Source organism: Apus apus, chromosome 13 (assembly GCF_020740795.1).
Source record: "Apus apus isolate bApuApu2 chromosome 13, bApuApu2.pri.cur, whole genome shotgun sequence".
NCBI classification, from domain to species: domain Eukaryota; kingdom Metazoa; phylum Chordata; class Aves; order Apodiformes; family Apodidae; genus Apus; species Apus apus.
The window spans coordinates 6,125,862-6,139,500 of NC_067294.1; the positions used below are offsets into that span (position 1 = coordinate 6,125,862).

At 51.7% G+C, this 13,639-nt stretch overlaps 1 protein-coding gene across 1 annotated transcript; it reads right to left on the minus strand.

Annotated features, from left to right (window-relative positions):
- Window positions 1-7,335: 7,335 nt before the first annotated feature.
- On the minus strand, window positions 7,336-12,086 carry ATOX1 (antioxidant 1 copper chaperone). Its single transcript, XM_051631030.1, has 4 exons — window positions 11,886-12,086; window positions 10,712-10,787; window positions 9,227-9,384; window positions 7,336-7,546 (listed from the first exon to the last, which is right to left on the minus strand). The coding sequence occupies exons 1-3, from the start codon at window positions 11,889-11,891 to the stop codon at window positions 9,251-9,253; spliced, it is 216 nt and encodes a 71-aa protein (XP_051486990.1). The 5' UTR covers window positions 11,892-12,086; the 3' UTR covers window positions 7,336-7,546; window positions 9,227-9,250.
- Between the last annotated feature and the right edge of the window lie 1,553 nt (window positions 12,087-13,639).

Sequence of the window (13,639 nt, forward strand, 5' to 3'; positions counted from 1 at the left end):
GGTTCGTGCCCAGCTCCCTTTGTCTCAAAAGCTCTTCCAGCATCTACCCCAAGTGAAGCTCCTGTTGTTTGTTGGAGCTCCAGGCAGCTAGTGGAGAAGTTTTGCTGGCTTCTTGCTAACACAGCTTCTCTGCTGAGCTGGCTGGCATGCAGCTGAGCACCATGCTGAGACCTTGTTGAGAGGAGCTGTGGACAGACTGGATCTGCCAAGGAGAAGGGGAACAAAAGGATAGCAGGAGAGGTTTGGAGACACTCATTTGAGATGGTTGGTGGGGTAGTGAGGCCCCACCTTTCTCTTTTTCCTCTGGACACACCAGGAATTGTAGGTTCAGATGTCCCCAGCAGGTTCATGGTGGAGGTGGCCCTGGGTGGTCAGTGTTAGTGGCAAAGGATGGTGATCCTTACCTGGGGATACACATCCCGGTCTTCAGCACATGGACCCCTGTTGAAGAACCAACCAGCATGGACTCTAAAGAGTCAGAGCTGTTCTCTTGGCTTTCTATGCTCTTGCTTTGATCATACTTTGACATATTTTGACCTGAGGGTAGAGCAAGCTTGGAGGGCTGCTCCTGAAACTGAAAAGCTAAAAATCCCCCAGCAGCTGTAAAGCCAGTGGGGAGGACTCTGGATGTGCCACATCTCTGCTCTTTTGGCTTCTCCCCTGGCAAAGGACAGACTGAATTAAGCAAGCAAATGGAGAGGAAACTGTGGAGAAATAAGAGCAGCACTGTGAGTTGAGGACGCTTTGGACTCAGTCCTGTCCTGGTTGCCCTGGAAATTGGATCGTTCCCACCAAGGAGCCTGCTTTGCTGGCTGCTCTGGGGAGGGCACAGGCATTTAGCACTGGTCAGAGGCAGGGAGGGGAAAAACTAAAGATAAATATAGGTACAAATACTGGCATTGGAGTTTTCTCTGTCGAAGGGAGACCCCAGGCTCTTTGCCCCAAGCCTTTGCGGAGATGATATGGAGAACAAACCCCCACCAGCTCAGCGGAGGCACAAAGGGAAGGCAAAGGCTGAAGGACTGCAGGCTTATTTTGTAGGTCAGCAGCACAGCACAAGCTTGCAGTGTGGCTTCTCTGCCAAGCCTGGGAGACCCAGCACCAGGGACACCAGGGCTGCTGCCTACAATGTCATCCAAAGCAGGAAGCACCCGTGGCACCCCCACTGGGCCCTTTCTGCCCTCCAGACAGCCCCACTGAGCCCTGCCTGCCCTCCAGACAGCCCCACATCCCATGCAGACTTCTGATGCAATCAGTGGGATCACCCTGACAATAGCTGTGTGGGGTTGTTTTTTTTTCTGAAAGCTGTGCACAACAGATTAAGCCAGCGGCCCCTGTTGTGATTGCTGGGCTTTGTGCACCATGCTGACACTGACTTCTGTGGGCCAAGCTCTGCCCATGGCCAAGCAGGAGCTTCAGAGAAGGGAGTCTGGTTCACCTGAAATGAGGCAGGAGGGTACTTGGACACAGTGGATTCCTGCTGCATTCAGGCATCTCCTTTCATTCACAAGGGAATGAGCTGCATTTGTTTAAACATTTTCTCATCAGACGAGTCCTGTCCTGGGAATATCATACCAACTGGGAACTGTGGAGAGCTCTGCAACACTGCAGCATCTCCCCTCTGACTGTGCCCTGCCTCAGTGACAGCACAGCAACCCACTGGCCTGGGTTGGTGAAGTGCCAACCCAAACCCAGCTATGCAGCACCCAGCAGTCTATCTGGATCAGGCATGATGAGCAGAAGCACAACAGCAGGAAGGGCCAAGCTGAAAGCTCCTGCCTAGGCAGAGCACTTGCCCTTGTCCCTTCCAGGTGGCCTGGGATGGGTCCCTGCAGCAGAATGGTCACAGAGCAGATCTGCTCTCCTCAGAGCAGCCAGGGACCTTGCATCATGTATCCCACAGCTCTCACTCATGAGAACTGACTCCCTACCTGCTCCCCATCGCTGCCCCAAAATGCCATCACCTGCAGCAGCTGTGGGGCTGTGAACCTCAGTTCTCTAGGGCACAATAAATTAAACCTTAGTCCAAAAGGGGCTTGGGCTGTCTTTTGCTAACAGAGGCAGCACAAAAGCTGCCTTTCTCACTCTCATTTCACTTTGTTTTCACTCCCTCCCCATCTGCTTTTAGCCAAATGGTTGAATAGCTTCAGTACATACTGTGGGAGGCTACAGCCAAAGGCTGGAGCACCAGGAAAAGATGCAGAACAGCAATGCCCTGTGGCTGCTGCCTTGTGGAGGGGCCAGGAACTGTTTGCTACCCTCTCTCTGTAATCCAGCCTTGATCACCTGGCTAGACCCTTGGAGAAAGCAGCTCTGAAAGAAAATATTTGCACTCTGACTAATGGACATGTGCACATTTTCTGCTCTTGGAGCCCTTAATTAAGCCTGATTTTGTTTGTGTGGGGTTTTTTTTTCCTATTTACACTGCCCTGTGTGTTCTGCTGTTTTGGAAGCTGCAATGTGGAAAGCTGCCCATGATGGTCACAGAGGGAAACTGTGTGTATCAGCAGGGGAGTGGGAATCAGCAAAGCCCTTTGGGTTGCTCTGCATGCCAGGGCAGCAATCACCAAGGCAGCTCAGCACATCACCCAGGGCAGAGTGGCCTCAGCCTGGCTGTGTCTTCATGACTGGGAAGATTAGGTCTTTGTAGACCTTGCTGAAAAGACCTAAGACCAACACATTTAGTTCAGAGAGACAGCCAAGCTTTTCCCAGCCAGTTTGGGACCTTGAGTCACTCCAAAGGACCATGTTCTGTGCCTGTTTCATCATGCTTGGCAGAGATGTACAAGCACTTTGGGTGATGCTTGTGACTGTGGACAGCAGGTCCAGTGCAACTTGTACCTCCAGGTCCAGCTGCACAGCTCTAGCTCAAGCAGCTAGAGTCAGGCCAACACTGCAGATGGGAGCCATGACCCCAAGAGCATGGGAGCATGGTCCTGCCTGCAAGTCAAACACCATCCAGGGTGCTCATCCAGCTCTGCTACTGCCATGCCAGGGCTGGGGGCAGGCAGGTGAGCGAAGGTGAAAGCCTAAGGCAGGTTGATTCTTAAAGCAAATGTTTAAAATCAGAATAAGACTAGAAAACCTCCATCTTTTGCTAATGAATCCCCTGGGTAACAGCCTTAACACTCAGACATGACATGCCTGTGGAATTCCTGAGGTTGTTGTAAACCGAACCCTTCTTTCCCACCCTGAAATTTCACAGCAATTTACCTCTCCGAGCCATCAGGGATCACTGTTTGCAGGCACTGAGGGGGATCTCCTGTGCCTTGTCTGCTTTCTGCAGCCTGTGGTGCTATTTTGGAAATTCTCTCATTTACTGGGTGGTTCAGCTGAGTACAACTACTCCTCTGGCTAAAATCATCCCCTGCCTGTCATCTGGTAATTAGAAAGTGCTGAAAAGCCAGTGGTGCTTAAGGCTACTCTGGGATAGCCAGGGCAGCTTTTTCTTTTGTGGAAAAAGCACTGGGCTTTGGAGGCTGCAGACTTTTCCACTGAAACCAGATTTCAGTTTAAAAAGACGGGGAAGATAACACTGGGTGAAAAATGACACTCAGAAGCACAGCAGTGCTAAAAGGACAATGCTGCAAACATGGGGTAGGAGAGAAAACCAAAAGATTTCTGTTGGAAACACCATGGAGGTGAAAAGCAAAGATAAGGGGCAGTGGAAACAAAAGAACTTAGAGCCTGTCTTCCTGAGTTTGCCCAGTTCTTACTGGTGCTGCATCTAGAGGCAGCTTGTGGAGTCTCACAGTTCAGTTGGAGCTGGGCTGGGAACCTCTCAAAGAAACCAGAAGTGGAACTTCTGCTGCCAGAGGACATCTTTGTGCCTGGCAATGCACCAAATTGTACCTCACCAGCTGATCGTCCTGCAGCTGGCAGGGCCAACATGTCTCTCTTCCAGCAGGTTGCTGGGATGTCCTGCAGCGTCAGCGTGTCTGTGGTACAGGAAAGCTCCATGTCCAAGTGCCACCCTTTCCTGTTTGTGTTGCATACTGAGCATTTCCGTGTCTGAAAAGGGCCTCACAGCCTTGGTGTCTGGCATACTGTTTTCTCTGGAAATCATTGTGACCTCATTACCTGTGCAGGCTTGTTTGGGGTCTCCCTCTCCACCATGTCCAACCTGGGGGCCAATTTCAGGCCAACGTGATGAATGAAGATTTTGAAGATCTTGAAGCTGCGCAGTAGTGGAGCAAAAAGACCCTGCTTAGGTAGTATCTTGTGCTTTTAGGCTGTATGAAGCAGTTGTTTTTTATCCCTAAGCTTTTCCATGGGCCACCCTACAGGTCTGTTGCTCTGTTCAGACTTGACCATCCTTCCTTGACTTCCCTACCTAGCAGTGACCAGCCCAGACCCAGCCCACACACTGCAGCAAGGTGTCATTACTCAGCTCTGGCTGCGTGTTGGTGGCAGAGGTGGCCTTTTCAAAGACACCCTGTGGTCTTGCAGAGCCACTGCTTCAGGAGTGCTGGTGCAGAGCCTCCTTGTGCTCTCTGTCCTGGAGGCAGGACCAGCAGGTCATCTTCCTCAAACACCTTATCTTATCCAGAGGAAAGGAAAGCAGGCAGTAAGAGAGTGTTCTGCACATTGCTTGGTCTGGTTGAAACATCTTGTTCCCTGATAAGCCTGCAAGGTTGATGGGGGAGCAGACACGATACTGTCCTGCTGGGTTTTGGGGGAGAAAACAACCAACAACTTGTGTGCCTTCCTCCAGACCTTCTCTAATAGGAGTCATCTCAGTGTTTTGGTATTGTCATTAAATGTCCCTGGTGTGCTGGGGTTAGGCACCATCACAGCACTTCCCTTCTCTTGGCTGGAGAAGCCCAGGCAGCTCCTTTCCCTTCTCCACAGGGCAGGGGGAAAGGAAGAGGAATGAGATGGGAGGGTCTGAGCACTGGGGCCATTGAGGGAAGGCTGAAGCAGGGCTCACAGCAGCCCTTGGTGCTTTCCAAACTGCTCATTCCCATCAGCATCTTCAGGGTTTGGCATCAGAGGTGGCTTGTGCAGACTTGTCACCCTTCTGCCCCTTCTGCTCCAGCAACACTGAGTGAGGAGCAGAACAAGACATGCCAGGAGCCATCAGGTACAAAACCCCACAAACCCTGCACAGAATCTCCATCGGAAAGCAAACGGCAGGGACTCCTCAGGGAAGTGGCTGTGCCAGCTCCTGCCAGGCTGCACACACAGGGATGTTTGGGGGCTGTAAATGACACAGGGTAGTCATTAAAAACTAATGACAGGTAGAACACAGCAGCTGAGCATAATGACTGCCTGCTGTGAGGGACAGTTAGAGGCATTTATCTCCTGAGGCAGGAAGTGAGATGGGAAGAGCCCCCAGCCATGCTGCTCCAGTGGAAGGAGACAAGCTCTGGGCAGGGTTTGTGAAGGGATGCTTCTCTCCCCTCCAGGTAGCATGTATTCCCACCACACTCTGCAGTGTGCTCAAAGTGACCACAGCTCATCAGTGCAGCTGATTTCCACCCAAAGCTACATCCTTTTTGCAGCATCCAGCCCCTCCACCCATGCTGCATGGCAGAGGAAACTGCAGCCCTGCAGATGGGTGCTGAACCCCCAGGTATCTGCATGAACCTCCTGGCTGGTTGTGGGTAGAAACCTCCTCTTGTCTGGCTCAAGATAAGCAGACTTTAACCAAAACAGATGGTTTAGCAAAGCAGGGAGAGGGGAGCAGAGCAGCCAGGGGAGTGTGGGTAGTGTGAGCTGCAGCCCAGACATCAAGGACAAGCAGCCTGGCTTACAGCAAGGCAGACTGGGAGTTATCCTCTGTGGGTACAACACTGCCAGTCCTGCCTGCCAGTTTGGCAGAGAGCAAGTGCCACAAGGACTGCTAGTTCCCAGGACAGCTGTGTCACCGCGTGCCATCCACCTCCATGCCAAAATGACAGCATGTGTCCTCCCCCAGCCCACTGCCACCAGAGCTGTGCCACTGGGCAACCAGCTGCTGGTGGATGCACTGGCCTTGCTAGGGAGGAAGATGAATGCAATAAATAATGCCTAACATTGGCAAACACCAGCTCAGACCAGCAAGTGGGGGGCTAGGAAAAGGGATTCACTGGCTCATCCAGGGCCCCAGAGGTGTCATGCTGTGGATCTGAGTGCACAGTATGGGCACAAAGCAGAAACAGGTCACAGTTCTGGGCCTTGGCTCTGGAAACTTCCTGCCACTGGGAGATTTAAGGCAAGAAAATAATGCAGCAATGTTAAGACTTCCATCCTTAGCTTCCCTTATATTAAAAAGTAACAGAAAGTGTCTGCAACATGTTCTTTAAAATGTCTCCAGCCCCTGCAAGTGCTTCTATACAATTAATTCTGCTTTAGATAAATGGTGAAGGATTTGGAGGTCCTAAACCTCTCTAGGAGAGAATAAACTGCAACTATGTCAAAAACAACCCCAGTGTAGAAGTATGAAAAATTTCTTACAAATAGAGTAACTGTTTCATTCAAACTTCAGCTGGTTTTCCTTTCTGTACAACAAGTCACATGTGACAGGTAGGCATGGGAGTCATCCCCCAGGTGAAGTAAGAGACAGCAGACAGGGACGGACACATGCAATGCTTTCACTGGGCTGAAAGCCTGAAATAAATGGATGGGAGCTGGGCAAAGCAATGGTGTAGCCTGTAGCACTGGCCACTGGGATGGGAAATGAGAGACCTTGGAGAGATTCCAACATCCTTCTCCTTCCTCCTTCCCTTCTGTGTTTCTCATCAGCACAGGCATTCTCCTCCTGTGTTTGTGGGTACAGGCAGCACCCATGGATCCTGCCCAGCATCAGGGCCCCATAATGCTATTACCTGTTTGGTTAAAATTTTGTGGGTGGGCAGGGAAGGGGGCAAAAGGAACACTTGTGAGGTGAAGGGACTGATCCAGAATGATTTGTCATGTTTATATGGTCATGCAGTATCCTAAAAAGCACTGTATTAAACCTAAGCTGAGTCTGTGTTCCCTGCTCCTACTTGGTTGGCCTGTGAGTTCAATCTTTCTCATGGCCCCATCTACCTCAAAAAGTCAGTTGGATATCCTTGACTTGCAGGGGCTGCAAGAATCCCTTCTTCCCAGAACCTGCATCCCAAATGGAAAGTTTGTTCTGTCATGGAAAGACATCTGCCCAGACTCAGACTTCCTGAATCTAAGTGACATTCAAGCTCAGTTCTCCTGAGACGTGCCCCTCAGGCAGAGGTCAGAGTCAGCTTCTAAAGATAGGTGCAATTTCCTGAAAGACCTCTCTTTCATTAAATGGGCAGTTTCCTATCTATAAGAGCCTTCTCTTTAGCAGAAAACCACTTAAAGCAGTACAAAGACACACAGGACACACAGACATGCACTGAAAGATAGAAGCAGCACCTTAATTTACTAGAAAACAGCACATCTCTAGATTTTTCCACTTGTAAAGCCCAAGATGCAGCTGTCTCCTCCTGCCAGCCCTCTGCTTTCCAACATCTGGCAGGGTAGTAAAGGTCAAACGACAGAGCAGGTTGGGAGACATGCAAACAGTTAAGCCATCTTTTTGCTGAAGTCATGTTTTGAGTTCCTGCAAAACAAATAAATACATATTAAAAATACCCGGGTGCCCAGCAAATAAGGTTGTACAAAGATGCCCTCTGCCGGTGACAAGCCCAAGGAAAGCCATCCACCTGAGCTCTACGCCAACGATTTGCAACTTCCCTCCCTCCTTCTATAGATGAACCCCTAAAAATATTTCCTATGGAGGGAAATGTGCTGTAAAATTTTATTTATGTATTTATTTTTTCATAACAGCTGAGAAGACCTAGCAGCAAACTACTAGCAAGGGCACTCCAGCTTCCCCTCTCCTTTGTTTTGGATCTTACAATCCTTGGGTAAGTCAAACAGCTTCAGTCAAAATCCAATATGAAAACAAAAGCATAGAGAGAAATGTTCTGCCAGGTCGGTCAGCTGATCTGACATGAGGAAAGTGGTGAGAACACAGGGCAGGGAAAAGAAGGATACATTATCTGAGGCTGGCTTTTATGTAGTGGTTAACTTTTGCAGGCATTTGAGGCATAGTCCACAAGTCCCTGCAAGTCAAAAACAGCTCTTGCAGTCAATACTATGAGCTGAAAACTATCTGAGGCACTTAATCAATTCAGAGCATGTTTCTCTGTTTGAAATAGCAATGTTATTTGATTTTAAACAATTTCTAAGAAGTATTGAGAGCTTGTTCAAATTACACAAATTGCAGATTTTAAATCTTTTAAGTCAGTGTATTAAAACAATGCAGATCTACTGCATGCACACATCAGTATCAACTCAATTCTTTCTTGTATCAGTTTAATTCCTGCTGGTGTAAATCCCTGACTTAATTTACTGACTGGGAATTAAATCAGCATGAACTGGTTTCAGTGCATCTGTGCTGGGTATTTGTGATGATCAAACCAGACTGTTTTAAAACAATGTCTTTGGATTAGAAATCTCCACTGCCAGAAACAAGCTCTTAAGAGATGCAATATAATAATCTTGGACACTGAAGAAAAGCACACGCAGTGAGTGGGCAGCCCTCTCCTCCCACTTCATTCTTTCCCACTGAAATTGAACCCTGTCTGCAAAAACATTTCACAGTTAGAAAAGAGTTTCATGCATGTCCTCCTAGTGCTGGGACTCCAGGAAGACTGACAGGCTGCAACAATCAGGTTGTCTTTGGAACAGATGTCCAGCTGGCCAGGGGCTCTGCACTGGGAGCTATTCTGGAACCAAACATTTTAAGTCCATGAGGGCAGCAGGGTGCTGCTCTTTTTCCATCCTCAAGTTTAGTGGAGTATCAACAGTGATATGAACAAGGGGATCTCCTTGTGCTAACGACCAACCCTGTACATCATGTACCTACAGGGGTCTTTGTGTCCCATCGCCCTCCCTGGTATTGCTGGGGGCCACAGCTCTCTCTGGCTGGCTGGTCAATGTTTTTGGGATTTGTTTTCATGGCAAACTCTAGGTTCCCCTGGGAATGGCACATAGACTGTGTTCTACCTTTCCACAACAACCATGGTTGGGATCACACGGGCTTTGCAGAGGAGCTAAGGGGTCCCACACAGAAAGGTGTACATGGTTCTGCTGCTTCTCCAATACAAGGGGTTTGCTGATGCTGGACCTACAAGTCTTTTCTACTTTGTGCTTCCCAGGAAGCAGCCTGTTTTACTGGGAGAGCTGGAACAAGCTCAGATCTCTCTCTTCAGCATTTCATACACCTGGTATATACCTAGCCTCCTCACACCAGGCGAGGCTACTGTGCAGACTTCTCCCCAAGGTAGGAAGCATTCTTCCCAGTCTTCTTTAGGGTTTCCAGGAGGGTGTCAACATTGTGCTCCGAGTCAATGCACACCTTCTTGTTGGGCAGGTCAATATCAAACTGGACACCTATGAGGAAAGGAAAAACATTTGGCAGAGCTAGAAACAGCTAAACGGTGTGAGCACAGGGAAAGCTCACCCTCACACCTCTGTGCTCCCCAAGGCCATCAGTCAAATGTACGTGTGCCTCCTGCCAGCAAAACCTGACACCACCACCAGCCAGCTAAGCCAAACTGGTGTCCTGCCAGCAACGGCACAAAGGAAGCCAGCTCTATAGATCTGCATCAGGCAGCACAGCTCCTCAGCTGCTTTGATCTGCTCACCCCACCTTGGATCAACAGAATCAGTCACGTGATTACCAGAATGAGCTGAGTTTCAACCAACCACTATAAACTCCAACCAGCTCAGGCTGTGCTGTGGTTTAGTGTGGATAGGCAATAAGGAGGGAGTTAAGCACAGGGGTCAGGACAGGGTCAGGACAGTGGTGGTACCACCTGACAGCTCTGAGTAGGAGGGAGGGAAAAGACACTTTCCCATGTGGATTTCTCAGTGGCTAATAAGGGTAAGCTGCTCTCAGGCCTGTGAAAGGAACTGGATGTGGAGTCTCTATCCAGCCAAGTGTTTTCACAAAACTTGTAGGTGTGTGTATCAGCTTTGAGAGCTCTGCCACGTCATCATATGAGGCTGACATTGGCCAGAAGGTTGAAGAGTGATGGAGGTGCTGACAACCACACACAGAGGAAGCGGGATCACCACAGCCTGGTAACAGGGTCTGGGAGAGGTTGCAAGGCACTCTCCCTGGTGTCTGAAAGCTGTTCTCACTCAGTGAGAACAGGGGAGCAGGATGACAGGTCCTCACAACTGGTAAGTGTGGGTCTGATCCCTCTCTTGGTAGTTCCAGCACAAAGGAGGCACAGGTTATAATTTTCCAGGTGGTTTTAAAAACAAGCTATGCAGACAACCACTAAATGCTCTGCTCAGCAGCTCTGTGACTGCTGATGACACATCTAGGGAAGCACCACAGATACCCCAAGCCTCCTGGGGAATAATGCCTGCCCTGACATCCACCTCCCTTCCCTCTAGCAGCCTGAGCAGGGGGGCTACCAGTGCAGTTCCCAGAGGGTTCATGGTGAAGACCTGGTGATTCAGAACCACCTGCAGCCACAGCAGCCCCTTGACATTTCCCCAAGGGTTATAAGAGTCCTGCTAACAACCAGTGACTCGTCACTGATGAGCAGCAGACAAGGAGCCAAGTGAGGAGCAGTTTCCAATGAGCCACTTCCAGCTTTTTACAGTGCTACCCTTGCAAGACACAAGGTCCCAGGGCACTGACATCCTGCCCCAGTGCCGCTGTTGCTCCAGCAAGCTGCCGGTCACACACCCAGCACCGACTCACCTCCCAGCCTGTGCAGGACACGGGTGACAGCATTGGAGCAGCCTTCGCAGGTCATGTCCACAAAGAACTCGTGTTTCTGAAACAAGGCAGGTGAGGAATCGTGAACACACGTCCATACCGTGAGCAGTTGTCCTCCACACTTGACTTCTTCTTTGGGGAGGTGGGTTTAAATCCTTCCCAACCAACAGTGACACTAAGGGATCCTCAGGAAAACTGCAAGCTCTTGGTACTCTGCCCTATGGTGTCCTTGTGCTGTCCCTCAGAGCACAACTCCAGGGGCCTTTGGAGTCTGCATCACGCCTACTCAGGACCTTCAAGGGCCAGTGCAGGTTGCCATCTCCGTGGGTTGCTGTCGGACTCATTCCACTTGCCCTCCCGAGCCCAGAAGCAAGGCTGCTGCCTCCAGCTACCCACTGCCTTAAGCCTGCAGGGTTTTTGGTGCTTACCCATCCTGCTCTCGTGCCTACAAGGCCTCTGGTCCCCGACATAATGAACTCATAAAAATATTAACCGAATGGAAATGTAAGGAATATTAGTGCTGTTTTTTTCATCTCTCCAATCCACTGGGGCCCTGTGTTATCTTCACTGCTTTTCAGAGATACCGGGTGACCACAAAACGTGCACGCCTGTAACACCTGATCATCACGTTCCACTCTGGGCACCAGACGGATCCTAATTTCCTTTTCTGCACACGCTTTTGAAACTTTCCTTAAGAAAAACCAACAGCAGAGCCGTTTTTCACTTGCTCCCCACAACCCACGTATCTCTCTGTTCAAACCCACCCTTCGCCCCCCACCACGGAGAGGCCCAAAACCGTGACGAGCACGATTCACCCCAGAGAGCAGTCCAGGAACAGAGGTTCCCCTCGGGATTCCCCCATGTCATTACAGTTTTACTGACATTTGACACACGCCCTGCGTCCGCCGGGGTCCGGCCTGCGGGAGGGGGGCAGGAAGGGACCCCCCGGGGCCGATCCCGCGCCCCAGCCCCGCGGGCTCCTCCCGCTGGCGGGGACGCGCCTTCCCTGCCCCTCCGCTCGCTCCGCACCCAGCCCCACCGCCGACCCCCGCCCCTCTCGGGCCCACGGCGGCGCTGGGCCGGCCCCGCCACCCGCGCGGGGGGCTGAGGCCGCCACGGGCCGCCCGCATCCCCCCGGCCCGGCCCCGGCACCCACCGGCATGGCGGAGCGCGGCTCTCGGCGAAGGAAGGGAGGAAGGAAGGGGCGGACCCCGCTCGGCTGCCGGGCTCCCGGGCCCAGCACAGCGCCCCCGGGCCGGGAGAGGCCGGCGGGGCCCGGGCAGCCCCGCAGCGGGCCCCGGGCAAAGCGGCGGCCCTGCGGTAAGGAGGGGGGGTCCTGCCCCTCCTCGGTCACCCCAGTGGGGCGGAGCCGCTCCCGCGCTGACTGCGGAGCTCCCCGCGGGATTTGCTAAAGGGTCCGGGAAGCCCAGGGAGGGCGGGCAGGTCTGGGGCGGCTGCCCGGGCAGGGCTCGGGGCCGGCGGCTTCTGTCTGCGGTGACGGGAGCCGAGCCCGGGCGTGGGACGCAGGCGTTCCGGCACCGCTCGGGCTCTTCCCGAGGGGATTTTGGGGACAGCTGTTTCATTTTCAGTAGGGTTAGTATCCAGAGGAGGGACACGAACGTGCTCAGAGGGCTGGAGCATCTCTCTCGTGAAGCCAGGCTGGGAGAGTTGGGGTGTTCAGCCTGGAGAAGGCTCCGGGGAGACCTGAGAGCACCTTCCAGTGCCTGGAGGGGCTCCAGGAAAGCTGGGGAGGGGCTTGGGACAAGGGCATAGAGTGATGGGATGAGGGGGAATGGTTTTAATCTGAAAGAGTGTAGATCTAGATTGGATATTCTGAAGAAATCCTCTCCTAAGAGGGTGGTGAGACCCTGGCCCAGGTTGCCCAGGGAAGCTGTGGATGCCCCATCCCTGGAAGTGTTCAAGCCCAGGTTGGATGAGGGTTGTTGCAGGGTGGTCTCTGCTTCAGAATAGCTTGAGAGAAAGGATGCTGGTCCCTGAAAATGTTTGCGTGTCTGCTTTTGGTGGTTTGTTGGGTTGTTTGGTTTCCCTTCCTGGCTTTTTGGTCCTTTGAAGGAGGACGGGCTTTCTTAAAAGCTCTAGGCAAGGTGGGGGAGGCTGTGGTGAGAGCCGGGAGCAGCTCGGGTGCTTTGGCAAGTGGTGGGTACCCAGGAAAAGAGGCAGTGCCATACGTCAGGGCTGAGGAGAGCTGGCAGAGCTGTGTGGGGGTGATATTTCCTGACCATGTGCTGGGCTGCAGTATCTTCCTGTTAAGCAGTCTAACCTGTAGAAGGAAAAATAACCGGGGTGTTTCTGGTTATTTGCTACCACAGCAACTGGAGCTGCTTCCTGGGATGTCGGCTGGCCTTGGCTAACCCTTCACCTCACACTGAGCTGATAGGGAACAAGCTGAGCCCCTGCCAGGAAGACTGAGCCAAAGATGATGCCTTTCCTAGTGAGCTTCCGTTGCACGGGGATAGTGAGGGCATTTGTTTTAATGTGCACAGGACCCTGCTGTTGCATTGACCTTTTTATAAAAGAGGAATCACCTGCCCCCTGTTGCTCAGGGGACAGATGCCTGGGGTCCCCCCAGCAGAGCTTATTTTGGACAGCTGTTGTGCTGGGTCACTGGTCTCATGTTAAATTTTGCAAAAGGCAGCGCTGCTGATTTATGAACTGGCAGATTGCAATGTGGTTTAGTCTATAAATAGCTGGGATGTGTGGGGGGAAGGATATTAATGCTGAGCGTGGCCCCATGCCAGTGCACTGACTGTATCTCTAGCTGCAAGGCATAGCGGGGAGGGTTTTAGGCAGCATTTAGGGATATGGCAGTGGGGAGGAAGTAACTTTCCTAGGGTGAAATGTATCTCTGGCTTCTTCACATCATAGACAGATTTGGGATGGGATGTAACA